At 44.5% G+C, this 26,148-nt stretch overlaps 3 protein-coding genes across 3 annotated transcripts; all 3 read left to right on the forward strand.

Annotated features, from left to right (window-relative positions):
- The first annotated feature begins 1,511 nt into the window (after nucleotides 1-1,511).
- si:dkeyp-51f12.3 (uncharacterized protein LOC107988041 homolog) lies at nucleotides 1,512-8,778 on the forward strand. The gene is made up of 3 exons (XM_049588890.1): nucleotides 1,512-2,010; nucleotides 2,216-2,566; nucleotides 7,924-8,778. The coding sequence occupies exons 2-3, from the start codon at nucleotides 2,301-2,303 to the stop codon at nucleotides 8,093-8,095; spliced, it is 438 nt and encodes a 145-aa protein (XP_049444847.1). The 5' UTR covers nucleotides 1,512-2,010; nucleotides 2,216-2,300; the 3' UTR covers nucleotides 8,096-8,778.
- A 1,588-nt stretch (nucleotides 8,779-10,366) lies between these two features.
- On the forward strand, nucleotides 10,367-14,130 carry bsnd (barttin CLCNK type accessory subunit beta). Its single transcript, XM_049588783.1, has 3 exons — nucleotides 10,367-10,671; nucleotides 10,793-10,860; nucleotides 11,587-14,130. The coding sequence occupies exons 1-3, from the start codon at nucleotides 10,495-10,497 to the stop codon at nucleotides 11,690-11,692; spliced, it is 351 nt and encodes a 116-aa protein (XP_049444740.1). The 5' UTR covers nucleotides 10,367-10,494; the 3' UTR covers nucleotides 11,693-14,130.
- A 409-nt stretch (nucleotides 14,131-14,539) lies between these two features.
- On the forward strand, nucleotides 14,540-24,248 carry pcsk9 (proprotein convertase subtilisin/kexin type 9). Its single transcript, XM_049588782.1, has 12 exons — nucleotides 14,540-15,047; nucleotides 15,419-15,610; nucleotides 16,913-17,045; nucleotides 17,164-17,297; nucleotides 17,392-17,533; nucleotides 17,847-18,043; nucleotides 18,697-18,880; nucleotides 19,015-19,185; nucleotides 19,281-19,429; nucleotides 19,515-19,680; nucleotides 23,495-23,661; nucleotides 23,746-24,248. The coding sequence occupies exons 1-12, from the start codon at nucleotides 14,874-14,876 to the stop codon at nucleotides 23,935-23,937; spliced, it is 2,001 nt and encodes a 666-aa protein (XP_049444739.1). The 5' UTR covers nucleotides 14,540-14,873; the 3' UTR covers nucleotides 23,938-24,248.
- The last annotated feature ends 1,900 nt before the right edge of the window (nucleotides 24,249-26,148 follow it).

The following is a 26,148-nucleotide window of genomic DNA, read 5'->3' on the forward strand; positions in this document are numbered from 1 at the left end:
ATGGGACCAACTAGACGAAACACTGGTGAAAGGAGGTTCCCACCCGATGACCCCAAAGACATGTTAGTTATCACTGCTCACTGGTCTGTATAGTTAAGCCTTGGCATAATAGCTTATCATAGGGCTTAGGAGGTTATTCACTGAGTGCTGATCCTTTCTCTAGAGCACAAACTTCTTGTGTTTATTTGAACCTAGCACGTTATATGTGAATGTAAAAGGCCACTGACACGGCGGTGATATACACCGATCAGCCAAAACTTTAAAACCAGTGGTGGGTGAAGTGAGTAACATTCAGGTGGATGCCACTTGACGCCCTCCACCCATGCAAACACAGCTGTGGGCTACGTAACTCCCCCTCACAGCAACAGTACTCCCCGATGGCAGTGCCCCCCCCCCTCAGGAGGAAAATGTCCCATGTCACACTGCAGAAGCTGCTCAGGAGTGGCCCGAGGAACGTGACAAAAAGCTAAAGGCATTGAGCTGGCCTCCAAATCTCCCAGATCCAAATTTGATCGAGCATCCATGGGATGTGCCGGTACCTCAGATGAACCCCTAATCCAAGGTGGGACCTTTGGAAGGTGTCCTGTGATGTCTAACACCGGGGTGCTGGCTTTGAGGAGTACCGTTGCTGTGAGGCGGGGTTAGTTAGCCCACAGCGGTGTTTGGGTGGGTGGAGAGCGTCATGTGGCATCCACATGAATGCCATGGCCAAATGTCTCCCAGCAGAACATTGCACTGTTGCAGAATGATCAATGTTACTCACTTCACCCACCACTGGGTTTAATGTTTTGGCTGATCGGTGTATACATATATTATTATAGAGTATTCTAGTGGCAATGCTGGGGACTGCCAGTGACTGAGTTTGAATGTTTTAATATCTGACCTGGGAAATATCAGAACTTTGATGACTGCACTGGAGATCATGTTAATTTGGTCAATAGATGGCAGATACAACACATTTGTAACCGACCATAAAACACACTTTTTCACCTACTTTTCCATGAAAATTTTTAAAATTAATTGATTATTTCAAAGGGTTTTCATTGACGGGTGATTTTGATAGCTTGACGTCTGGGAAAATTTGGGATTAAACAAGTTAGTGCACATGTAATGTGTGTGGAAACATGCAGATGTGAAAGTATTACGTGGTCTAATATTACAATAAAGGAGCATCATCAGGTAATCAGAGCAAAATTTAGCCCCAAACTGGCGGTTACAAATAAAGTCATGGAAAAAGTGCATGATTATGTTAACTGTTGTTTTACCAGGATATTTTGTTAAGTGTTATGTGTGAGTTGTTTTGTGCAGTGTCACAAATGTTAAGTTGTTGTGGACCTCAGGAGGATCAGCTGCCAATAAAGACTCATGATAACTCATGTGTGACTGAACCTCTCCATCTTATTCATACTCCATACCCCCCCCCCCTCCCTCTGTATGTAGACCAGTGAAGACCCCCCTGCTCCACCCCCAGCAGAGCTCCACCTCAGCTCCAAAACAAACTGGCTTTATCGGCTCACACAGAACTGGGACTATAACTCTCTCCTTGTGCAAACAGCTTGCCCAAACAGAGGCAAAGTGACAATGTTCAGAGCGTGCGCCCGCCCTGCCCTCCATTCCTCCTCGTCACTGGAAACCCTTCCTCATACAACAACACTTCCTCACACAGCGAGGATCCGCTGCTGCTGCTGCCACATGAAAAGCACACAGTGCGGCCAACATGCGACACCAACTCCTCTCCTACAGATTTTCGGTGCCGTAATCTCTCCAAACCCGGATATGCTTATTGTGCGAGGAGAAAAGGCGAAGCGGCAGAGGAGCACAGAATGAGAGAGGCGCGGCGGCGGAGGATCAGGATCAGGATCAGGACTGAAGAAGCTGTTTGCTGCCAGTTTTCAGGGCGACACACGGACGTGATGAGCGGAGTGAAAGTTGATGAAGAGGAGAAAAGAAATGGTGAAGCTTTCAGGCCACGCATCTGCTGAGCAGCTCCTCACCAAGACTTCCTATCAGGTACACAGAGGATCGATGTTTATCACACGCGCGCGCGCTGGGATGATTTACGTGTTGCATATATCCGTGTTATTCTCCTGGTGTCAGCTTCCTTCTGCTTCTGCTCGCTTCCTCCTTTATCTGTTACTACACACACACACACTCACATTCCCAGTAGTAGTCTTGATGCAGTGTACCTGAGCCCTCTCCTCTCTCTGTCCTGCAGACTGGCTGCTGCCTCTGAGGGTGAGGTGGAGGTGCAGCTGTAGCTGGACGAGGTGAATTCCCACAGGGCAGGGGGGGCTCCGGAGATGCCGCTCCCTCAGGGCATGCTGTTCTGCTTGGGCATGGTGCTGATGACCGTTGGCGGGGTCATAGTCCTGTGCTTGGGCCTGCCCCAACAGTCAGCCCCGCTGTTTGGGGTCGGGCTGTTCCTGGGCCTGGGGGGCTTAGCCCTGCTGGTCAGTGGGCTCTGCATGGCCATGAAGAATCTCCAGGTGGCAGTGCCAGGACACTTCCTCCTGCATCCCCGCACGGGCACACGTTTCAGCCCACAGCAGGCCCTGGCGATACAAAGGTAGGCTACCAATGTACGGACGAACGTGCATAGGTAGACAGAGCCATGGTGCTTTGAACGCAGACATTTTGGGGGTTGTTGTTTTCTTCGGGTGTTGGTACCCTTCAATTGCAGGCCGTCGGTCAATGTTGGGCCATAGGTGAGCATCTGTCGCCCTAGTTTTTGCAGTGTGTCCCGCACCATCTTAGCTTTTTTTTCTCCCACTGAATCGGTGATGGAGACGGAAGGAAATCACTCTGACAGGCAGTTAAACTTCGTACACGCCAAGAAAAACAGAAATGATAAAAGCAAAAAAAGGCTGAAGTCAAGACACGTGAGATTGAAACAAACTTGTCCTAGGTTAGATTATTTTTAGCCATTGAGCTCGTTTGCAGAAGTGGTTCATAATTGTGTAACTGTTTTACCAGCACAAAGTAAATATTCATTGTTCTTTCAACATCGGGTCGCGTTGCTAACTGGCTAATTAGCATCTTGAATTCATCCTGTCGGTAGTCTCGCTCACCAGACCTTTCTCAAGAAAAGAAAGGTCTGGCTGGGCCGACTCTCACTTTAAGATTGGAGAAAAAAACGCCCCGGCTGCTTGTATTTCTTTCAACCAATCACAGTCGTTCTGGGCGGTGCCACAGCAACGGTGTGCTTGCAAAAATATTGCCGGGGGGAAACAGGTTTTGGTGTAACACGCCCACAAAAATATTGCCTACAGGACGCGAACCATGGCAGAAAACTGGCTACATCCCCGCAAGATCAAACACCGCAAAAGTTAGTAAAGGACGTGTTGAAAACTGCAACCGGAGGTGGTAGGGCGGGACTTCAGCGGGTGGCTCGTTCCGCCCAATAAGAGGCTGATCTATGCAGCGAACTTCCGCCCACTCAGACTATCCTGTCGATATCCTGATGTCCCTTTTTGAATGAAGAATACAGACTACCGCCACCTGCTGGTGTGGAGAGTTCTTTCCGCTCACTCAGGCGCTGAATGTATGTACTAGTTGGCTGTAGTCTTTGCGGTGTGTTCAAGTGCAACTTTTTGGCTGTGACACTACTAATGTGCAGCAACACAACAGTCTGCCTTTGTTGCTACTAGTTCTTTGATATCAGTTTGGTGTGTCTGGACCTGAAGGACTTCAAGTCAACTGATGGTGGTGCTAGAAGAAAAGTCCTGGGATCACCAAAGAAAGTAGGATTCATCCTCAGGGAACTATGAAACAAATTTCATGGCAATCCATCTAATAGTCGTTGACATATTTCCATCTGGTCCAAAGGGGTAGACCCACTGACAGGCCAGCTGATATTGCCATGCTGCTAGCACGGCTAAAAGGTTGGAAACCCCTGGCACAGAGGACAGCGAGCGTAGAAAACCCCTTTTTCTCTATAAACAAACTCTGCTTTCTTAAACGTTGGAAGCGAAGACATTTCCAGGCTTCCCTCGTGTTGTTCAAGATAAATAAAAGCACATACAGACAAATACCAGAACACACCATCTGAGCACTGAGCTGACAAACACTCTTGTTGTTGAACAGATCTCTTGGACACATCACTGCACATTAGTTCTAGCGCACAGTTTGGCAAAGAGCAGTGAACCGCATTAGGAAGTTGAAAACACTGGACTTGTGACACTGAGAAACTGGACTGCAACAGATTTTCTGATTATGGACTGATTATAGAAGTAGGTCATGGAGAAAACAGCAGACACACATGCATGTGGCTGACAGACTCCCCCTGGCATTGTTTGAGGTGGTGATAGCCGGCAAAATTAAACAAGACATGCTCTGCTCATTGTCCGGCACCGAGGAAGAGAGGCGCCAGCAGCACCATCCATCATACACGCTTTTTCTGTTTCCAGACACTGACAAAACTCAGTGATCAGTAACTCTAAACCTGAACCATCTGATAACTGTGAGACAAAACTGTGTTCTATTAAATATCTCTCATAAGAGAATGATGAAATGAATTATCACAGGGGAATAATATGCAAACAACAGAATGCATTATCAGAAGGAAATGTGGCGTGAATGCTGAAGGAGTATGAACTGTAGGACAAGTAAGGGTGTTGTTGATTAGTGGAAGCATGAAAGAAATTCAAAGGAAAGAAGTATCAGAACTGAAAGCAGTTGAATTTCAAATTAAAGTGTTAAGTGCTGAGATTTGCTGAAGTTTCGCTGATGATCAGTTAAGGTCTCATCAGACACATCCAACCAACATAGACAAGTGGTGACGAAGGCCTCACGTCACCTGTGTCTAGACCAAAAAGTTGCACCCGAACACAACGCAAACTCTACACCCAGCAGCCAGCTTCTTCTGAACCTGCATGAGAGGAAATAACTCCACACCAGTAGGTGGTATCTAAAAATAGCAACGGTATCAGTTTCATTACCGTCATTAAAAAAATCTGACGCCCATATAGGCCTATAGAGTGTGCCAGTAAACCTGGAACTCCGTTAGCGCTTTTGGCACTTCCGGTTCTCTCGTCTAAAAGTCAATACGTTTTTTGAATGGGATTTTGGTAAAATGCCTCAAATAAGGTCTGTGGTTGACAAAAGCTTAAGCAAGTTTCAGGTTTTGTTCTACGACATAAAACACGTCAGTAAATACCCTTCTTGTGAATTTTGAAGCTTTCACGTGTCGTAAAAAAGGCGGCTGCTAACAAGTTGCTCAATACGACTACAAACCCTGTCGGGGACATTAAACGTCATCACCCCCGAACAGGCGAGAGTGCTGGCAGTCCGCCATTACAGCTTCTTATTTAGCTTAAACAGTCCGATTTTCCCGTTATACAATGTTTTTCAAATAAAGCAGCCGAAATCAGTTGAAAGCTTAGTGGCGGTGGCGTCAAGAGTCATGTGACCACGGAGTAGTCATGTAGTCTGTTAAAGCCTAACGTTAGCTTTTTACTTCTGGTGATCACATTTAAGCTTCAAATGCGGTATGAAAGGTGTTCATATGTGAAGATTATCTCGCTGAACAAAACCTGTAAGTATCCTAAACTTGTGTTAGCCACAGAGCTTATTTTCTGACATAATCCTAAACGCAATGCAAAAATCACATTCACTTTCTCTTTCGGGAACCAGCGCGATGCTAAACTTCCGGGTTTTGACGTCAGCCCTGGCACACTCTATTGGGGCCTGATATAATATTAAATTTAATTTATTTAATGCCTAAATAATGAGTGTTTGTCCAGCACCTATGTATGTGTGTATGAGTTTTCAATTTAAAACTAATAGTAGTCTATCATGTTTCTCTTATAACTGCCCTCAACTGCTGTCTGGAGATGACATTTGATAAAGTTTTTGGATGTGACGTCGTCACGTGACAGCTCGGATGTGAGAAAGAGAAGAAAAGATGGCAAGCCGCGAGTTGGTTCAAAAAAAAAACTTCACTTTACTTCACAACTTCTGCAAGCAGCAGCAGCAGCAGGTCCAGTGGCCGTCAGAGTGAAGGAGGGAGAAGCGCAACCCGAACCACCCAAAAGAAGATGACTCTGGGCAGTCTCCTTCAAAGAAAAGCCGATGCGGTGGCTGGTCCGGTCGGCACCATACAGGAGCAAGCAGGAGCAGAGACATCCTCGGAACCCATCAGCTGTATTCGGTGTCTGACTTCCGGCAGATGGCGATATAGCCTCTCGGGGCAGACCCCCGATTTTTTGGCAGTCCGGTTTGATTTGGGCGGAGGAGGCAAATTTCCATTTCCGACTTCCGTTTAACCTGGCAACAACTGCAGCCGGCTCAAACGTGATTGGTCAATATCACGTGGACTACAAACAGCCTACAACCGGAAACCAGGGCTCTTCGCTCTCCTTCCGGAGGCAAGATCTCCGGGGTTTGCCTACAGACTCTACATTCACTGAATGTAGAGTCTGTATATAGAGACTAGAGCAGAAATAACTGCCTGTTGTCGCGAGCCTGTTATTCAGGAAGACGAAGACCTCCATCTCTGGTGGAAATGTGATGGAGCCAAACGTTTCCTCTGATGTTCGGGGCTGCCCGAAATTACCTGTGTTTGTGCCACGAGCTCTCCATCAGAGCGCATATTCAGCACCGCAGCCGAAGTTGTGAATCCACTACGTGCCCTGCTCCAGCTGGAAAACAGTTAACATGCTGGATTTTCTGGCGAAAAAACTTGAATAGTTTTGAAGCATATGATGCTGCTGTAATTATCATTTTAGTTTGTTTACATGTTGTTTTCAATGAGTAGTAGCCTGTTCTGACGGACAACACACTTGGAACTGGGAGACGGTGAACTTTTCAAACTAAAGGTAGGCTCTAAAAATAAACCAGCGAACAGTATTTCCCGTCACGGTCTGAGGATACGCTGTATAGCACACATTTTCGTTACTGCCTTTGTTATTTATTGTTACTTTTTTATTATTTGATAAGCCTGTAAGTATTGAATGCTATAGGGCTGCGTTTTAATTCAATTGATTTGTGTCGATTACTGTACTGGAAGTGGACTGTAGCCCACAGACAGTTTATTTTTGTTATTTCATTCTGTTTGGTTGACTGCTGCATTTGTGAATAAAAGTTGTTAATGTACATATTTTGTTGTTATTTTTCAGTATTCTTAGGCCTATGTAATGTTTGCTATTCTGTTTCTGAACGGTATAGGTGCAAGCCGACAATTTGGCGATTCCCTCTGAGCCCTTCAAAGTGAATTTTAAGTAGTCATGGTAATACCGTATACCCCGGGAAAATGTGGGGAAGGCTTAACGGTAACAAAATTTGGATACCACCCAACTCAAATTCATACCACGGAGAGTTTTACATACATTAGTAAACTATAACTCTAAAATGAAAGGTGAGTAAGCAGTGAGTGTCAACAACCCCGCCCACATTCAAGAGTACTGTTTGCGGTGGAAACACTAGGGTCTAGGTACCACGTCTGAAGGGTTACTTTTGGTTCCAAAGGCACCATACTGAAAGTCTTTGGTGGAAACGAGGCTTAATTAGCCAGTTGGCACGTTAACAATACAACCTAATGTTGAAAGAACAAAGGATATTTACAATATGCTTTCAAAGAATAACAAACAATTACAAACTGTTTCTATTAAAGAGCTCAAAGGCTAAAAAAATGATGTTGAACGTGACGCACCAGAAGAAAATCAGAAATGCGAGTGTGACGACTTGCAACGAGAAAAGAGTGTATCGCCTACTTTTAGCGGGTTTTCCCATGTTAAAAAAACCTCCATATACGCATTCACTTTGGTGGGAAAAGGGTTCAAAACACAGTGTAGTCACTGAAAGGAGTTGACGGCTGGTTGGAGTGTAAGCATTGATAAAAGGTATGGATTCGGTTGAGGTCTAATGACTGAAATATAGTTACGTACACTTCTCATCGCCTCTCTCACTCTCTCTCATTCTCTTCAGGAGGTTGGACAGAATTCGTCGAGAGATGTCAGAAGACTCTGTCAGCAGGGCACCAGATCCCGAACCCTCTCTCCCGTCCACCCCACCGCCCTGGACTATGGAGCCGCCTCCGTCCTATGACACAGTGATGAAGAGCCAGGAGAACAGCGAGCAGCTTAACCTCGCGCTCTAGTGGACATCTTTACTCTGTGTTTGTGCCTTTTGTCTTTGGTTCTCAGTGGGAACCTCGAGCCAGCAGTTGGTGCTGTTGATGAACTCGCTGCAAGGGGCCTCTTCTGTGCCTTAAGACAGCCGCCCTGAACCCAAACCTGAGCACAAGCCAAGAGGCAGGAAGAGACTGCAGCTGGTTAAAGACTTAATATTTGCACAGACTAAGCCCCAATGTGGCCTCCGTGTCTACTAAACGTGTGTGTTGTGATTGATTGTGAAAGGAATTGAAATGATCACTGCAGCTCCTCTGCTCTCTACACTAAGGGCCTTTCTTGAGACCAGGATTATGTAACTTTTACAAGAGGGTTAAGGGATTCATGTCAACAGTCTGGCTGCAAGCCTCCTGTAGACACCTGATTAAGATATTTTATTGGCCTGCTTGAATTTATGTGACCTACTACTGTGGCTGCGCAGCACTCCTCTTCAAACACGATAAGGACTTTTCTCATGGCTTCACAGCTTCTCTTTGTACCTGCACTCTCTCCTGTCATAACTTTGCTCAAGGTTCATTGACAGCTTACTACAATGCAAAGTGCCTTAACCAGTGACGGCAGAATGTTAACAGCTTTGTATCCTGTGATTGCAGAATGTCCACTGTTACTTCTATGTTGTGATGTTACTATAAACTAAAATTAATGAATAGCTCCTGAGCTCTCTGTGGGTGGTGCCGCACTTAGAAATAATGGATTGTTTATTTAAAGGAACAGTGTGTTTGATTTAAGGGGATTTACTGCCATCTAGTGGTGAGGACTGCAGATTGCAACCAGCGTTCAGCTCAGTGTTCATTGTTCAGGAGGTTTCTACCAGGAGCAGTATTATCCACAGAGGTCTCTTCCTCTCCAGAACAAACAGACTTGGTCATTAAAAAACACACTCATTGAATAAAGCAGCTTCATATTATTAATCAGTGTTTCTCCGAGCCTGTTCAGCACTTTGCAGACGGGCCACTTGCCCAGCACCAGCTAATATGTGCCCACCTTATTTCTGATCCAGATGTTCAGAAGTTTTTACCATGAGCAATATTATCTGCAGAGGTCTCCACCTCTCCAAAACAAATGGACCCAACGATTTCAACCAGTAAAACCACTGAATACAACAGTTTCATGTTAAAACTCGGTGTTTCTCCAGTGCTGTTTGGCATGTCAGAGACGGGTAGCCAATGTGTACTCACCTTTTTTTTTCTGATAACTTAAGATCCAGACATTCAGCAAGTTTTTACCGTGAGCCAAACTATCCCGAGGTCTCATCCATCCATCCATTTTCATCTGCTTATCTGGGGCTGGGTTGTGGGGGCACTGGGGGGAGCAAGGTATTCCAGACGTCCCTCTTCCCAGCAACGCTTTCCAGCTCCTCCTGGGGGATCCGGAGGTGTTCCCAGGCCAGATTAAATATATAATTCCTCCCATGTGTTCTGGGGCTCCCACAGGGCTGTCTACCAGTTGGATGTGCGCAGACAACCTCTAAAGGGAGGCACCCAGGAGGATTCTGATTAGATGCCCGAACCACGTCAACTGACCCAACTCTGAGCTTCCTCCAGATGTCTGAGCACCTTACCCTGTCTCTAAGGCTAAGCCCAGCTACCCTATGGAGGGAACTCATTTCGGACACTTGTGCCTGGCATCTCATTCTTTCGGTCATTACCCAAAATGGTAAGACCGTAGGTGAGGGTTAGGATGTAGATGGACCTCTCCAAAAAACATGGACCAGGTGATTTGAACTGATAAAAACATTGAAGTAAGCAGTTGCTAACTATAGTGGCTGACACAAAAAGCCCTGTCTAAAGCCAGTGTTTGGTTTGCTCGTTCTAGGCTACTCCAGAAACATGGCGGTGCAACATGTAGATCTCTGTGGACGAGGACCGGTTGCATATGTAGATATAAAGGGCTCACTCTATGATAACACGATTCTTGTTTTCAGGTGATCATACACTAAGGAAAGCAGACTTATTATATTCCATTTCTGCCAGTATACCTCCCTCAATCCTACACACTGGGCCTTTAAAGGGGAAATCTCTGGGAAGGTGGAGAAGACACAAAAAGACTTTCTTAAAATCATGTCCAAACCAAGCAAACATAAACACTCACTAGGCTCAATACTGTTCAGATGTTCAGTTGCCAGCCTCCTTGTTGTCAGCAGCTTGAGGCAAGGTGACCTATCAAGTACACACCAGCAATTTTATACCTGACCTGACTGGCTGTCTGCAGGCTGTAATAACCAGCAGAGTGGAACCCTAACTGCGCCTCCTCCAGCCTCACCTTCAAGCCCTGACACAGAACAACACCAAACCTTTTCTAACTTTACGACAGGTGCTTGAGTTTTACACATAAATAAGAGCTTCATTAGCCAGCAGCGGCTGCAGCGATGGTCGAGGGGAAACCATATCGATACGGGCTGATAGTTGCGGGGCTGTGTGTGGCGGCAGTCGGCCTCTTCATCATGACTCAGGAGCAGCCACACATCTATGCCACAATGTGCACTCTGGGCATCACTATGGTGTGTGTTGGGACTGCATGGAGCCTCTGCCAGTGCTATCCGAAGGTAGACTGTCTGTGTGTGTGTGTGTGTGTGTGTGTGTGTGTTGGGGAGAGAAGACAGGAAATAAAGTGTGATTGCTATCACGCAGAAATGGATTTGGTCATGGCAAGTGTGTGTTTGTTAGGTGATTCTGGGTCCTGAGATTCAAGAGAAAAGTCCAGAGGATGTGGTGTGTACTGCAGCTGGAGCAAGGTACTGTCTCTCTCTCACACACACACACACACACACACACACACACACACACACACACACGCATTAACACACACACATTCACACATGCATAGTGCCCTAATGGCTCACAGACAAGTGGGTGTTCATTCAGGCCTTAATGATTCCCTGTGGTCTGTCTGTGCATCTCAGGATGCTAAGCGACCATCATCTCGTGGGTGAACATGGCGACAGGAGCAATGTGATGTGTCTGCAGGGGGGAAAGATGTGCATGAATACACATAACTTTATTATCTTAAGGGGAAAATTAATGGTGATGTAATGGAGTAGCTGTGGCAGCAGAGCAAAGGAGAGAAGCACAAGAGAGGAAATGTGGGATTGAAGAAAAAGGAGAGATTGTGGCTTGAAGGTTTTGACTGAAAGGATTAGTTGGAAACATGATGGTGGAGAATGAGTAATGCCCCCCCTCCCCCTCCCTTAACAAGGACCATTAACGTTCCCTTGATTAAAGCACTCGAGTCTCAGTCTGTATCGTGGCCAGCGGGTGAAAAAAAGGAGGTTGTACTGTGCAGCTCCTGCATCAGAGTGTTTGTAATATTCCGAATGTTCAGCAGCCAGATAAAGACATGCACGCTCAGCAAAACCCTGCCTCAGATTAAAAAAAAGTAAGAAAATGAGGACAAAACACTCGAACCAGACTTCTATTTCTGTCTCTCCCCCTCCTCCCCACCCTTTTTGATTTAATTTTAGGCATGCTGAGGCTCTGCCAGGTTTCTGTGGCCAAAAGTCGAGTAGCAGCAGACTTCTTCCCGAAGCCCTGAAGAGCCACAGCTGTCCTACGCTGCACCTGGTCTGAAGCAAGGACATCATCATCCTCCTCCTCGCTGGTCCAATTAAATCACTACACCACACTGCACTCAGGACAGATCCTCTGCTGTATTTTTATAACCTGTAACAGCTGGATTTATTTTGTTTTTTGCTTTTTTATAAAGTGACTGATTTTGTGTCAGAAGTCTAAATAAAGTTGAATATGCACTGCATCTTAGATCCAGAAGATGGCACTATTTACTGTGTGAAAGAAAGAGGCTGTGTGTGTTTAGCACATTTGAGGGACAGTGAGTGACACTGAGCTGGCCTACATTTATTCCACTCAGGCACATTTTTGCCCCATAATGTGATTAAAGCAACTTTCTTAAAGGGACAGTTCACCCAGAACTCAAGACTACATATTTTTCCTCTTACCTGTATTTACCTCCTCGTGCTATTTATCAGTTGTTTTTGTGTGAGCTGCTAATTGTTGGAGATATCGGCTGTAGAGATGTCTGCCTTCTCTTTAATATAACGGAACTAGATGGCGCTCAGCTTGTGGTGCTCAAAGTGCCGAAAAATACATTTGAAAAACTCAACAATAATGTCTGTTTCCAGCAATCATGACCCGGTTACTCAAGAAGATCCACAGACCTTGTTGTGAGCAGTTTCATGTAGGGACTATTTTTTTGCTACCGAACTACACCCAGCAACTGTATAATGGCACAGGTGGACGTGTGCACCTACTCATGGACGAGAGGCTGATGCTTGTGACAGCGTGAGATGTAAACAAACTATACTACACAAACTGTCACACTACACTGTCAGTAAAACAACTTGATTGACTTTTGGTTTCACACTGGACATGAACAGCAAGCTCCTGGATGAAAGTCCTGAGTTTGTTTGACCCATCCACCCCATGAAGGCTTTCTTGCTATTTATACTACAGTAGTTGCCTGGAACATCATCGTATGCGGCTGCCTGGGTTGTTGTATACCATTGCTGAAGTGTGCCTCCATGCATCGGTGTCTAAAACCGGATTTATACTTGTGCGTCAGCTCTATGCAGACCCTACGCCGTAGCCTATGCATGTGGCCTACGCCAATGTGAGCATTTATACTTGTGTGGTGGTGTGTCTGTGTCACTCTGCAGTTACACCTCCAAAACACTAGTTGGTGACAGGATTTCTGTGAAGTGCTGTAAAGTTTAGTTGATTCAAAACACACATTAAACACACATTAAACATGACTTAATAGCAATAATTTCAAACACAAGCACACAAATCAGCTTCACTATAACTCGCAGCATTCACAGACAAACACTTGTCTTTATCTGGACACATTTTCCCCACAAATACAACATGCTAACATTATTACCACAAGCCTATAGCATTTTACATTGTATAAATTAGCCTAGTGGCTAGCCGACTTTTCCTCTACTCATATGAAGCCAGGGACAACAGCAACATGTAACAAAGGTGATGTTACAAAATTTGGCTGCATTACAACTCACAAGGTTCACTGACAAAACAACTGTCTTATACTAAACTTGTTTTCCAAACAAATACAACACGCTAACATTATTAGCACAAGCCTATGGTATTTTACATTGTATGAATTAGCCTAGCAACAAGCGGAGATTTCCTCCACACATATGAAGCCAGGATAAATCACACACAGGACTTAAAATGCTATTTTTGTGGAGGCTTTATTGTCTTCACAATTTATTGTTTCTCATCTATGAAATAAAAGTAAATAAAAGCTTTGTTTCCACTGAGAGAAATGGTTTCAGTTTTCAAAGACAGACAGTAGGTCTGTGTTGCAGTGTCATATGGTTACGTTTCTGGGGAGGTGCAAGTCAGGCTACAGTGTAGGGTATGGCATCAATTTGACACAGAAGTGTAAACACCGCTAAACACCGACCAAGTAACCGGGTCATGATTTCTGTAAAGAGACATTGATGTTTAGTTTTTAAAATGTGCCATTATGTTTTCTTATATTTGACAGAGTGCAGACATCTCTGCGGCCGATAACTCCAACACTCGGTCGCTTACACAGAAATAATCCATATTGCTCAAGAGCACCACAGGTAAGAAGAAAATATGCAGTTTTGATTTTCGGGTGAACTGTCCCTTTAATGTTTTGTGTTTTACAAGAGGCAATGACCAAAACCATTATTATTATTATCATTCATGGGTGGACAGAAACATGACTACCCAATGAACGATGATGTCACTTCCTGCTGCTGGCTGTGTAATAAAGCAACTGTTTGCAAACACATTCATCACAGAAACTTTTAAGGTGATAATATAACAGTGTTATTTTTACAGCCTGTTACCAAGATACACAATATTAACTCTTCTATCATTCTCCTTTACAGTGAGACTGTTGCAGTCATAACTTGTGTCTCCGGTCAATGACAGAATGCCAGATGTGCACTTAACAAAGCCTCTGAAGAGCCACAGAGGACACAGGCTGAGTAATAACTGTAAGAACCATAAACAATATTGTTTGAAGTGAGCTGGACTGACACAGAGACATACGGAGAGGGGGTGTGACACAGAGTTAGGAGATCTGCAGGTGCACCAACAGTTTGACAAAACAAAAATTAAAAGAAAAATAATATAAATAAATAATGTAAGTATGATCTCAGCATGGTCAGCCTCTCTGCACACACTCACACAACATGAGTTCATAAACAAGTCCCTGCATGCAGAACTCTCAGTGTTCACATGTCGTGCACACGTTAAACCGCATCAACGGATGAACTTGAACTCAGAGGGATTGCTTTGGATTGACATGTAATAATTACAGGGTGTTTCAGGGGCAGCGTGAAACATGACTCCTCCACAGTGAGAGGTGTTTTTAACGGAGGGAAATCATTCGATACAAAAGCGGTGGCGTGAGCCCCGGAGACGTCAGCAGTCCCCGCCTTCAATTATAAGAATCAATTGTTCGATTTTTTTTGTTTTTTTCTTCCAAAATCAGAATATTTGGTTGGAGGCGTTATCTGACTGTCAGACACACACACACACACACACACACACACACACACACACACACACACACACACACACACACACACACACACACAGTGCGCGCGGCTATCAGAGGCACCAAAACATCTGGAGAAGTCAGACTGAAATAAAAACTCTCATCACATCACAGGATTTGTGTCATTCACTAGTTCTCCTGATCATCTTTCTGGAGACGGTCCAAGAGGTCTGAAGAATGCGTAGCACCTCAGCCTGGTATGGCTGGACGCTGTGTTTGTGCGCATCTTTGGCTGCGAGCGCGCAGGACTACCCCGAGGACGACGAGATGATTGTGGATCTGATCCGCGAGGACGGGACTGCACCTGGAACCGGAGCCGAGCCCGCTGCTGAGTTCCTCAAGTGCAACAAGGTATTAATAATCATTGTGTCAGGGGCACTGAAGCGCATCTTCTACATACTGCACACAGCCTGCTATCATACCTGGAGCTGTGTACCTGACAAGTTACAAGTCTTCATCGTCTCATTATTATGCAGGGATGATTTTTATATTATATACATGTACCATATATTATTTTTTATCTCAGGGTCAAATAATCACGAGACAATATTTGCTGCAGCTAAAACCATGTTGACAGATGAGCAGGATGAATGTGATTAACTGCTCATTACAAAGTATTGAGTGACATTTAAAAAAAACTTTCTGTGCGCATGCCTCATTTCTCCTGTAACCTGCATTGGGACAGAGCACCTGTACTTTGTGTTCTGTGCGCTGTGCTCCAGGCAGCTTGGCGCATGCCCGGTCAGTACCTGGTGGTTCTGCGTCAGGGGGCGCACGACTCTCACGTGCAGAGGACCATCAGGAGACTGAAAGCCAAAGCAGCCAGGAGAGGTTACCTGCTGGAGATCCTGCAGACGTACTCCGGAGCTCTGCACGGCTTCCTGGTGAAGATGAGCAGTGACGTCCTTCACCTGGTAACTGCTTCACTGGCTGTCAGCATGCTGCATGTGGTGGTGAATAAATAAAGGTGTGGGTTAACCTCTTGCAGGTGATCAATATAAGGACACTAAAAAATCTATTAACTCATGTAAACATCAGTGGATTTATTTGTTTTGCTCCTCATTAAAATACACAGTTGGTTTGAAAGTATTGAAAATATTCACCTTGTTGGAAGTTTTATTTGATAAGGTTTCACCTCACCTGAATCACAGTGGATGAAATGAGGCTCATTGACACTGATCGACAACAATATCAATGCAGACTTGCATCACCTATGCAGTTATTACAAGGGGCTGTAACCATGCAGTCAGCATTGAAGGGGACCAAATCCCTGCCCCCCCCCCCCCCCCCCCCTCCAAACAAATTCAAAATTTCAAAATGAAAGCTTGTTTGTCGACATATATTACACGTGCAGTGATATTTGATTGATTTGCGCTTGCAAATCAGCTTACACTTTAGTCAAAGAAAACTTTATTTTATAGTTTTTGATAAATATATTAGGGAAACATTTTGAACATATTTGAATGATCTTTAATTTGAGGTCATTCAGCAGTACAACACTTTTGGAAATCTAGATCAGTGGTTCCCACCAGCCACCAGTTCCAGATCTGTCATTAGTCGTTAGTTCAAGATCCACACAGTTTAGAATATTCAGCATCATACTTGTGTTCGGCCACGCCATCAAGCTAGTTTGTTGTCTCTGTTAAGTAGCTGTCTGTTATTCACTCACTCCACAGCAGGAAATGGCACTTCAAAATAAAGTGTGTTTTTTTTTCTTTTACAAACACACCTTCTAAAGTCACTTGCAGTCCATTCAGAATGGACCCACGACCCACCAGTTGGTAACCACTGATCTTGAAAATGGAAGAACATACCGAACATAGAGTTGCATAATCTGGATATCATTGTACATCTATATTATGTCTGCAGGTGATAAACCTGAGGGTTAGCATATAGATGAAGAACAATAGAGGACCCAGGATCGATCCCTGAGGGACTCCGTGAAAAAAGAGGGCCACAAGAGGAGGAGAAGAACCTGACGGACAGTTCAGAATCAAACCAGTCTAGAGTCACATCACTGAGAACCTTCATCTGCTTTGATCACTGTCCAAAAAAATCCGAATTACATCCACTGTGATTCAAATAAAAAACATAAAACAGTCCAAGGTGCTGCAATAGTAAACGGGCAGTTTCACAGTCATCAACCTCCTGTGCAGGCTTTTATTTATTTTTTTTTGCTTTAGACCCACATTAAAATTTCACTATGTTCCTACCAGGCACTGAAGCTCCCTCAGGTTCACTACATCGAGGAGGACTCGTCCATCTTTGCTCAGAGCGCCCCCTGGAACCTCCAGAGGTTACTGCAACCTTATGGTGGGACTCCTGAAAATGGAACATACAGGCCACCCAGTGAGTCCGCCTCTGTGTCTGTATCTTAAACACACACACACACACACACACACACACACACACACACACACCTGTAGTAATCATTATCACAAATCCACCTACCCTCTGTCCTCTGCAGATGATGGAGGGATGGCGGCGGTGTATCTGATGGATGGCAGTGTTCAGAGCTCTCACAGAGAGGTTGAAGGACGAGTGCTCATCACGGACTTCAACAACGTCCCTGAAGAGGATGGAGTTAGAGTTCACAGACAGGTTACACACACTCAAAGGAAATAACCTGCATGTTTGCCAGTGCAGCTCAATAACAAATCTTTCACCAGCATGTCAAACCCTCTCTTCTCTACAGCCCAGTCAGTGTGACAGTCACGGCACGCACGTGGCGGGAGTCGTGAGTGGGTCGGACTCTGGTGTTGCTCGAGGCACCACTGTTAACCTGGTCCGTGTGCTTAACTGTCAGGGGAAAGGGACTGTGTCAGGAGCTTTGGCGGGTAGGACTCCTACTGTCTGTTGTACCACACAGAAAATGTGTTATGACCAGTGCTTCCCAGCACTGTCCACTGGTTGTCCTTCATTAAGCACAGCAGCTTTTTGCTTTTGTTTTACAGCATACTGGATCACTTTAGGTCCATTCACAGTAGTTAGCTGGAGATGAAGCTGCTTTTGCATGCAGCCATCTTGTGGAAACATGTTCAAAGGGAAAGGGAGGGCAACAACATCTGCAGCATCAGGGTTTATATATCTATATATTCAAATTAAGTGTATGATTTCTTTGTCTAAACATCTCTCTTCTGTCCTGCCCAGGTGTAGAGTATATCCGAGCAACTTTACTGGCCCGTCCTGTGGGTGCTGTGGTTGTTTTGCTACCTTTCACTGGTGGTTTCAGCCGTTCATTAAATGCAGCCTGTCGGGACATGGTGGCTAACGGAGCTGTGGTCATTGCTGCTGCAGGGAACTACAGAGACGATGCCTGCCTCTACTCACCTGCCTCAGAGCCAGAGGTTACACAGCCCTTACGTTAAAGGGACAGTTTACCCCGGAATCACAAACACATATTTTCCCTCTTACCTGTAGTGCTACTTCTAGATATTTAGATAGTTTTGGTGTGAGTTGCAGAGTATTGGAGATATCGGCTGTAGAGATATCTCCTTTCTTTTGAATATAATGGAACTAGATGGCACTCGGCTTGTGGTGCTCAAGGTGCCAAAAACATACATTTTAAAAACTCAACATCAATGTCTCTTTCCAAAAATCATGACCCAGTTACTCAAGATAATCCACAGACCTTGTTGAGAGCAGTTTCACAGCAGGAACTATTTTCTTTCTACCAAACGACGACCACCAACCGCATCACTGCAGAGAAGGAAGTGTGCATGGACAAGAAGCTCATACTCATGACAGCGCGAGATGTAAACATTAATGGCGTCCTAGATGTATGCTTCCTCGAGTTTTTCAAATGTAGTTTTTGGCACTTTTAGCACCACGAGCCATGTGCCATCTAGCTCCATTATATTAGAGAGAAGGCAGGCATCTCTACGGCCGATATCTCCAAAACAAAAAAGAATTCAGGCTGACAAACAGCACTACAGGTAAGAGAAAAAATATGTAGTTTTGATTTTGGGTGAACTGCCCCTTTACCTTCTTGTGTGTGCAGGTCATCACTGTAGGGGCTGTTAACTCAGCAGACCAGCTCATGTCACAGGGAGCAGGTGGGACCAACTTTGGACGCTGCGTTGATCTGTTTGCACCCGGCGATGACATCATTAGTGCCAGTAGTGACTGCAGCACCTGTTTTACCTCCAGGAGTGGCACGTCACAGGCTGCTGCACATGCTGCTGGTGCGCACACACACACACACACACACACACACACACACACACACACACCTAAAATGAAGACAGAACATGAGTAACTGAAATGATCTGTGTAGCTGTGGTAGAAGTGCTTTACATTTTGGTTTGCGCACCTGTAGGTGTAGCAGCAGTGATCCTGTCGTCCAATCAGAAAGCATCACCGGTGCAGGTCCTGCAGGTGATGCTGCATCATTCCGTCAGCAACACCGTCAACTTCCTCTCTCTGTCTGATACACATCGCCTCGTCACGCCGAACCTGGTAGCAGCCATGCCTCCTGCCAACAGCACAAGTCAGTGATGCACAACACTTAATCTTACACACACACACACACACACACACACACACACACACACACTCAAACTGTGTGTCTGTTTGGGTGCGCAGACAGGGAGCTTCTGTGTCGCTCAGTGTGGTCAGAGAGGTCAGGCGTCACGAGCGCTGACAGGGCCATCAGCCGCTGTCGTCAGGGGGAGGAGATGATGAGCTGCAGCAGCTACACTCCTGACCACGTCCACGTGGGAGAAAGCATCACTGTGAGTTCACACTGATTTCTCCTTTTCACTAAAAAACACTTCAAAGTGAGGTCTTATGTTTAAACCTGTCACTCTGTGTTTACAGGTGAACAGAGGGCGGATGGAGTGTGTTGCCTATAACGCTCCAGGGGGCACAGGTGTGTATGCTGTGGCACGTTGCTGTGTGATAAGTGGTCTGCAGTGCCAGGTCCATGCTAGTCCTGAGCCCGGACGAGATGCTGAGTGTGTCAGCTCACAGCACCACCTGACCGGTAAGTAACAACTATAAGACTACTTTGCTTTCCTGCAGAGAGGTAGATAAGAGGATCGATACCACTTTCATGTCTGTCCATTAAATGTAAACCAGCAGACGTTTAGGGACTGTAAGAAAATTACTGGGGTGGAGAGAGGGGGCAGAACTTTAAGTTTATGTTATGTCCCTCCCCAGGGCACAGTTGTAGAGGGTCATGGGAGGATGCCAATGAAGCAATATTACATCAATTGGCCAAAGGGGGGCGCTATAGCAACTGATTGAAATTGCAAACTTTGAATGGGCATATCTCATGCCCCGTATGTGGTAGAGACATGAAACTTTGCACAGAGATGCCTCTCCTCATGAGGAACACATTTGCCTCAAGAACCCATAACTTCCGCTTATATAGATTTTCCGCCATTTTGAATTTTTTGAAAAACACTTCAAATGGATCTCTTCCTAGGAAGTTTGAGCGATCTGCATGAAACTGGGTGAACATAATCTAGGGAGCAATATCTAAAGTTCCCTCTTGGCAAAAGTTGGAAAACTTCCTAAAACTGTGAAGCATGACAGGAGGGGTGGGAGAGAGAGAGCAAGGAAGACATGCAGCAAAGAACGAAGGCCGGATTCCAACCCCCACCGCTGCAACAAGGCCTAGCCGCACCTTTCCCATGTGAACTACCAGTGCTCCCCACTTTTAAATCAGTACAACATATAAACACTTTAACTATCTGCCTTTCAACATGCTACATCAACTACTAATGTAGTTTTAGCCCACTAACTATCCCACTATTGGCAATGGTACTACTGTACTTTCAATAAAGCAATTGTACTATCAAATTCACAAACACTCTGTCTGAATACATTGCTCTTCTTAATGGGTTCAGTTGACTATTTAATCTGCAATGTCCTATGACCTGTATCCCAAACACACACCATGTGAAACTGTACGTGGGCCACTGTGCACTCAATGGGTATGGACTAGTTAATTAATATGTACAGCAGGTAGTTACATTGAATGAAGAATCCAAAAACGGCAAATTCTTAATGAACTAAAGTCATCATGTTTAACAACAGCAAAACTGTATCCAAACGTGTTTATAAACTCTCACATGACTCTTCTCGTATAATCCAAGTCTCATTTATCCAGGCGTATGCTCAGTGAGAACGGCTCATTTATACACCTTTAAAGTACGAAAACAGATACGTCTGTTTAAAACAAAAATGTCACCACCTTCGTAATTCCATGTGTCCTTTATGATGGCATAGATACAGCCAATAGATGGCACTAGAGAGCACAGTCAAAAGTTTCACACAACGGCGAAGGAGGTCGTAATAATGTACCTTTAAACGGAGGCATTGCTGTAGGCGGCGAAGGTCTGTGTGGCGATTACAAATACAGATGAAATGAATGAGTACAGACAGAAGGCTCCGTCCATCTCCGTATCTAACGTTGAGCAGAAATGACCCTCAATCGATGCTCTCTTCAAAGCCAGACTTAACTTAAACGAACAATAATTTTCCCTCCCTGAACACAGAAGCTGCCGTGACCAGTTTGTTTGTGTTATGATGTGACTTTAGGCAACAGTAGATCTGGAGCTCCCGTGTTCGGCTGTGCACATGCTGTGTTTTTGGTGCCCTTAAATCCATTGTTTTAAATGTGTATGCAGAACAGGCTTGCTCGAATGCCGTTGCGATGTGTTCCTGAGCACCTATTTTTGATGCATGTCATGTGATGGGAAACAGCCAATCACAGCCCACAGATATCTTTCTGCACTCAGGATTTCTGGTAAGCAGGCTACGATACTGTGCTCGCTGTGGTTGCTCAGACATAACCTGTGTCTGCGCTCTTGAACGCTGGCTCAGAGTAGCCACAAGAGTTGCACACAGCACCCGACCTTGCGTTCTCCAGGCGGTTAAAGACACAGCATGTGTGCCGCGCCTACAGCTGCTGTTTTTGTCAATGAAGTCCGTCTTTGAAGAGAGCGTGAATAAGTTTTACTATCAGTTCCCTGTTGGAAAGGGCCATCTGTTTGGGAAGTACTGAGCACACGACTGGAGAAATGAAACCTGGATTATTCTGCACGAGTTGCGTGAGAGTTTGTAAACGGATGTTTTGATTTAGTTTTGCTGCTGTTAAACATGGACCCCAATGAGTTCAATTCATCAAGAATTTTTCTTCAGTTGTGGATTCTTAAGTTCACCTGAGGCATGCAAGAAAAACTAGGTTTTCTCTACAAATCCAACATAACACAGGATGAATAACTGATATACAAACAGTCATTTAGGAGGTGAAGTGTTCCTTTAACCCTTTGAACCCTGACAGCACATTGGCTGGATTTCTTTTAAAAGCACAGGACGAAGGCAGTGAGCAACCAAAGAAGAAATGACCCCAGAAATGATTAAATTATTAATTGCAAGAAATTATTAAAATGAGAAAATTAGCCAAAGGGAAAATTAAAATAAAATAAAAAAATAAATGAAAGAAGGTATAAATAATAAAACATGAATATGACAATATGGGAACCCTCTTTGGAAAACAGAGAAACATTTTTTTTCCTTTAATTGGTCATTTTATTGCGTTTAATTTATTATTGTTAGTGTTGTTGGTATTTTGTTATTTCTAAAATGTCTGACATGTAAGGGAAGTCTTTATTTTGTTGCTGGACAATAATATCTGTGCTTACAATATTCTTCTGAACGAGAACACAGTTGCTCCCCTGCTCTTATAAGGGATTTAAAAATTAAAGTTAAAGATATTGCTGGGAAAAACAAGACAGAAAAACAAGAGAATTAATTGAAAAAGAGTGCTTAAAAATTACAATAATTCTATACCATAATTCTAAATCTCATAATAATAACAAATAGTTTTTCCCTAGCTTTTTCTTTTTTCCTCATTTTTTAAAAATAATTTTCTAAATTTAATTTAATTTTTTTTGCTATTTGTGTGACAACTCTTACCAAGTTTCTCACTGCCAAGATATTTTTTTGGGGTGTTTTTGCCTGTAATTGACAGGACAGCTAAGTGTGAGGGGGGGGGGAGAGAGGGAATGACATGGCGCCTGCTCTATCCACTAAGCCACCGACGCCCCGCCATGTTTTTTTAAAAAAGAAATCGCACCAGTCAGCTCAGAGTTTAAAGGTTTAAATACTTGCAAACGGTGTCTGAAAGCAGCAGAAGAAGTGACGTTGCTCCAGGTTTTAAAGGGTTATAGAGAGACATGAGATTGGCATCAATCCTCTCATCTAATTCTCAGCAACAAAGTACATAAATAATTTCTGAAAACGTCACTCTGCTCCTTTCTAAGTGATATCTGCTGATGAGCTGGAGTCAGTCCAACTGTAGTGTACACAAACAACCTTTCAAGCGAGCGTGAGCTTTTGATGTGGCTGCATTTAGAACACCTTGGTCAATTATGCCAGTTACCATGGCAATCACCCTGAAAGGAAAATGTACTCCCTGCCAACATAAATACCAGCTTTGTGTGCAGTATAAATCGCGGGGTTGTCAACCGTCATAACACCTGAATGGTCTCTTAATTTACATTATTACATTATAAACCTCATTCACTGCCTTCATGATGACTCCAGTGTGGTCAGCGTGAGCTCGTCTGAGAGTCATTGATGGACAAAACCTGAAGACAGCGGAGTACAAGCACTGCACACACAGATGCTATTTTGATACTTCACGTGTACTCTGCTTCTATATTGTGAAGGGCTCATTGGATGAGACCATATCGACCCATCCATGAGCCCCTCACATGATGGAATAATACGTTTGAAAGTTTTGGCCTGTTTGAGCTCATGTAAACACACAGCTCGTGTCTCTCTAGGCTGCACATCTTGGTCCACTGCCGAGATCTCGTCCGACTCTCGTCCACATCACGGTGATCGGAAGCGTTGTGCTGTGAAAGACAGGGTGACATCACACGCCGTGTGCTGCCACGCTCCATCCTTAGAGTGCCGCCTGTTGGAAAACATATCAGGTGTTAAACCTCAGGTGAATATGTGAAACAAATGTCTGTGATGATCACGTCCCAAACTTCCCCTCAGGCCCTCACCTGTTGCTGCCGTTGTGTTGCAGGTGGAGGTGTCCTGTCCCTCCGGCTGGACTCTGACAGACTGTAGCGCCGTCTCTCAGGGCTCGGCTATCTTTGGGCCAGTTGCTAAGGGCAACAGTTGCCGTGTCCACAGTGCCACAGGAGCCGAGGGGGCAGCTGGCATCGCTGTTTGCTGTCGTGTCAGACCACCAGAGCAGCCCGCCACAGCTCACTGATCCACTCACACCACCTCGATGTCAAACACCTTGAAAACAGCTTTGGTTTTTCTCTACCGTCGTCATCTTGTCTTTTCTTCAGTGACTGTGAGCTCCTCTGTGATGCTGTCTGTGTTTCAGTTTTAGGATTAGGTCCAAATATGCTCCAGTGTGGTATTAATGTCTCAAATGTTGCCTCATCTCATGTCGTCTTGTTTGCTATTTTTAAACCATACAGTTTGTAAAATGTAACCAGATATTTTTGTATCTTTTACTAAACAATTATGATAAAAAGTGATTTCACAAACATCATCTGTGACTTTCCTTTTTTGGTTTGTTTTTACAAAATCACAGTTATATCTATCCAACATACTGTCCGCATGCTCTTAACAAACTGAATAAATTAAACTTTATAAGACAGCTTATTACAGTTTTTCAAAGGGACAGTTAACGTCCAAACCAAAAGTATTTGTTTTTCTTCTTACCTGTAGTGCTGTTTATCAACCTAGGTTAATTTGCTGCCAGTTGCTGAGTGGAGGTACTGACACTGACATCAATGTCTCTTTCCAGAAATCATGCCCTGGTTACTCAAGATAATCCACAGACCTTGTTGTGAGATATTTCATGTAGGAACTACTTTCTGTCTCCTGAACTTCACCCTCCAACTGGATCACTTTGCAGAAAGAAGGGTGCGTCGTACTCATGGAGAAAAGGCTCATACTAGGGGCATAACTATAGACAGTGCAGGGGGTGGGGGGGCCATAGTAAGAGTGGGCCCTCCAATAGTGTGTTGGGTGGAGAATGGGACCTTATGATCACCAAATATGCATGTTTTCAAAAGAACTCTAATTATATTTAAAAAAGTGTCATTTGCTATATATGTCCTTTAAAAAGGTAAACCCATCTCCATCTGAAATAGTCAAAAGCATCTATAACAAAATGATATGGTTATAATACAATAAACTATTCAAATTGTTAAATTAATAATTTCTCATTTTCTTTGGTATTTTTTTGTGATATACAGATATGCAATGATGACTGTTGAGTAATATATATGTTAATGTTATCCAAAGTCTCTGATCGTCTTGATAGCCTGCACTATTGGGCTCATCATAACTACCATGCGCCACTGGCCCATACTCATGAGCACAAAATGTAGACATATAATTGTATCCTCCTCAGCTGAGCTGTAACGTCTGCTAGCTAACTGCTCACAAGGTCTGTGGATCTTCTTGAGTAACCGGGTCATGATTTCTAGAAAGAGACAATGATGTTGAGTTGTTCAAATGTATATTTTTGGCACTTTGAACACCACAAGCTGAGTGACATCCATCCATCCATTTTTGTAACCGCTTATCCTGTTGGGGGTCGTGGGGGGGCTGGAGCCTATCCCAGCTGACACTGGGTGAGAGGCAGGGTTCACCCTGGACTGACTGGCTGACACATAGAGACAGACAACCATTCACACTCACATTCACACCTACGGACAACTTAGAGTCACCAATTAACCTGCATGTCTTTGGACTGTGGGAGGAAGCTGGAGAATGAACCAGGAACCATCTTGCTGTGAGGCGACAGTGCTAACCACCACACCACTGTGCCACCCGAGTGCCATCTAGTTCCCATTAAACTGGAGAGAAGGCAGACATCTCTACGGCTGATATCTCCAACACTCTGCAACTCACCAAAACAATCTAGACTGACAAATAGCCCAACAGGTCAGAGGAAACACAGTGAGTGACCTGTCCCTTTAAGACTCAGGGCAGTTATGTGACATGTGTACATTACCTAAGTAGTTCCTAAGTGAAGGCAGATCACAGTTTCAAACTAACAGGCATCCAAATAATCAGCCTTTTTTTAATAGCAGACATAACTACAGCTCTCTGAGTCATGCACAACACCAGGACCCTGAAACTGAAGCAGCTAAATGGAGTTCAGCCTTCATTAGTGTCATTATCTACATCAGTGTTTTTCCCCTGTGACGTGTCAATGTGTGATAAAGCACAGTGAAGAGTTGACACACAGAAGGACAGGCAGCAGCTGAAACACCCATCAGAGCACACACAACTCACCACAGATGTTGTCATGATGGGCAGAGGAGAGTGTTTCCAGCTCTGACTGCAGGTGAGGAGCCAGGCAGCAGCAGCAGCAGCAGCAGCGGTGGCGGCGCTGTGGGTAACCAGCCTGATTAGCAGCTTGATTAATGAGCCAGTTATCTTCTGCTTACTTTGT

Source organism: Epinephelus fuscoguttatus, linkage group LG10, assembly GCF_011397635.1.
Source record: "Epinephelus fuscoguttatus linkage group LG10, E.fuscoguttatus.final_Chr_v1".
NCBI lineage: Eukaryota > Metazoa > Chordata > Actinopteri > Perciformes > Serranidae > Epinephelus > Epinephelus fuscoguttatus.

Coding starts and splice junctions, on each gene's coding strand:
- bsnd (XM_049588783.1), top strand. CDS start 10,495: ATGGTCGAGGGGAAACCATATCGATACGGGCTGATAGTTGCGGGGCTG. Junction 10,672..10,792: donor TCTGCCAGTGCTATCCGAAG/GTAGACTGTCTG, acceptor TGTGTTTGTTAG/GTGATTCTGGGTCCTGAGAT. Junction 10,861..11,586: donor TGTACTGCAGCTGGAGCAAG/GTACTGTCTCTC, acceptor ATTTAATTTTAG/GCATGCTGAGGCTCTGCCAG.
- si:dkeyp-51f12.3 (XM_049588890.1), top strand. CDS start 2,301: ATGCCGCTCCCTCAGGGCATGCTGTTCTGCTTGGGCATGGTGCTGATG. Junction 2,567..7,923: donor CAGGCCCTGGCGATACAAAG/GTAGGCTACCAA, acceptor CATTCTCTTCAG/GAGGTTGGACAGAATTCGTC.
- pcsk9 (XM_049588782.1), top strand. CDS start 14,874: ATGCGTAGCACCTCAGCCTGGTATGGCTGGACGCTGTGTTTGTGCGCA. Junction 15,611..16,912: donor GCAGTGACGTCCTTCACCTG/GTAACTGCTTCA, acceptor TGTTCCTACCAG/GCACTGAAGCTCCCTCAGGT. Junction 19,186..19,280: donor GCCTCCTGCCAACAGCACAA/GTCAGTGATGCA, acceptor TTGGGTGCGCAG/ACAGGGAGCTTCTGTGTCGC.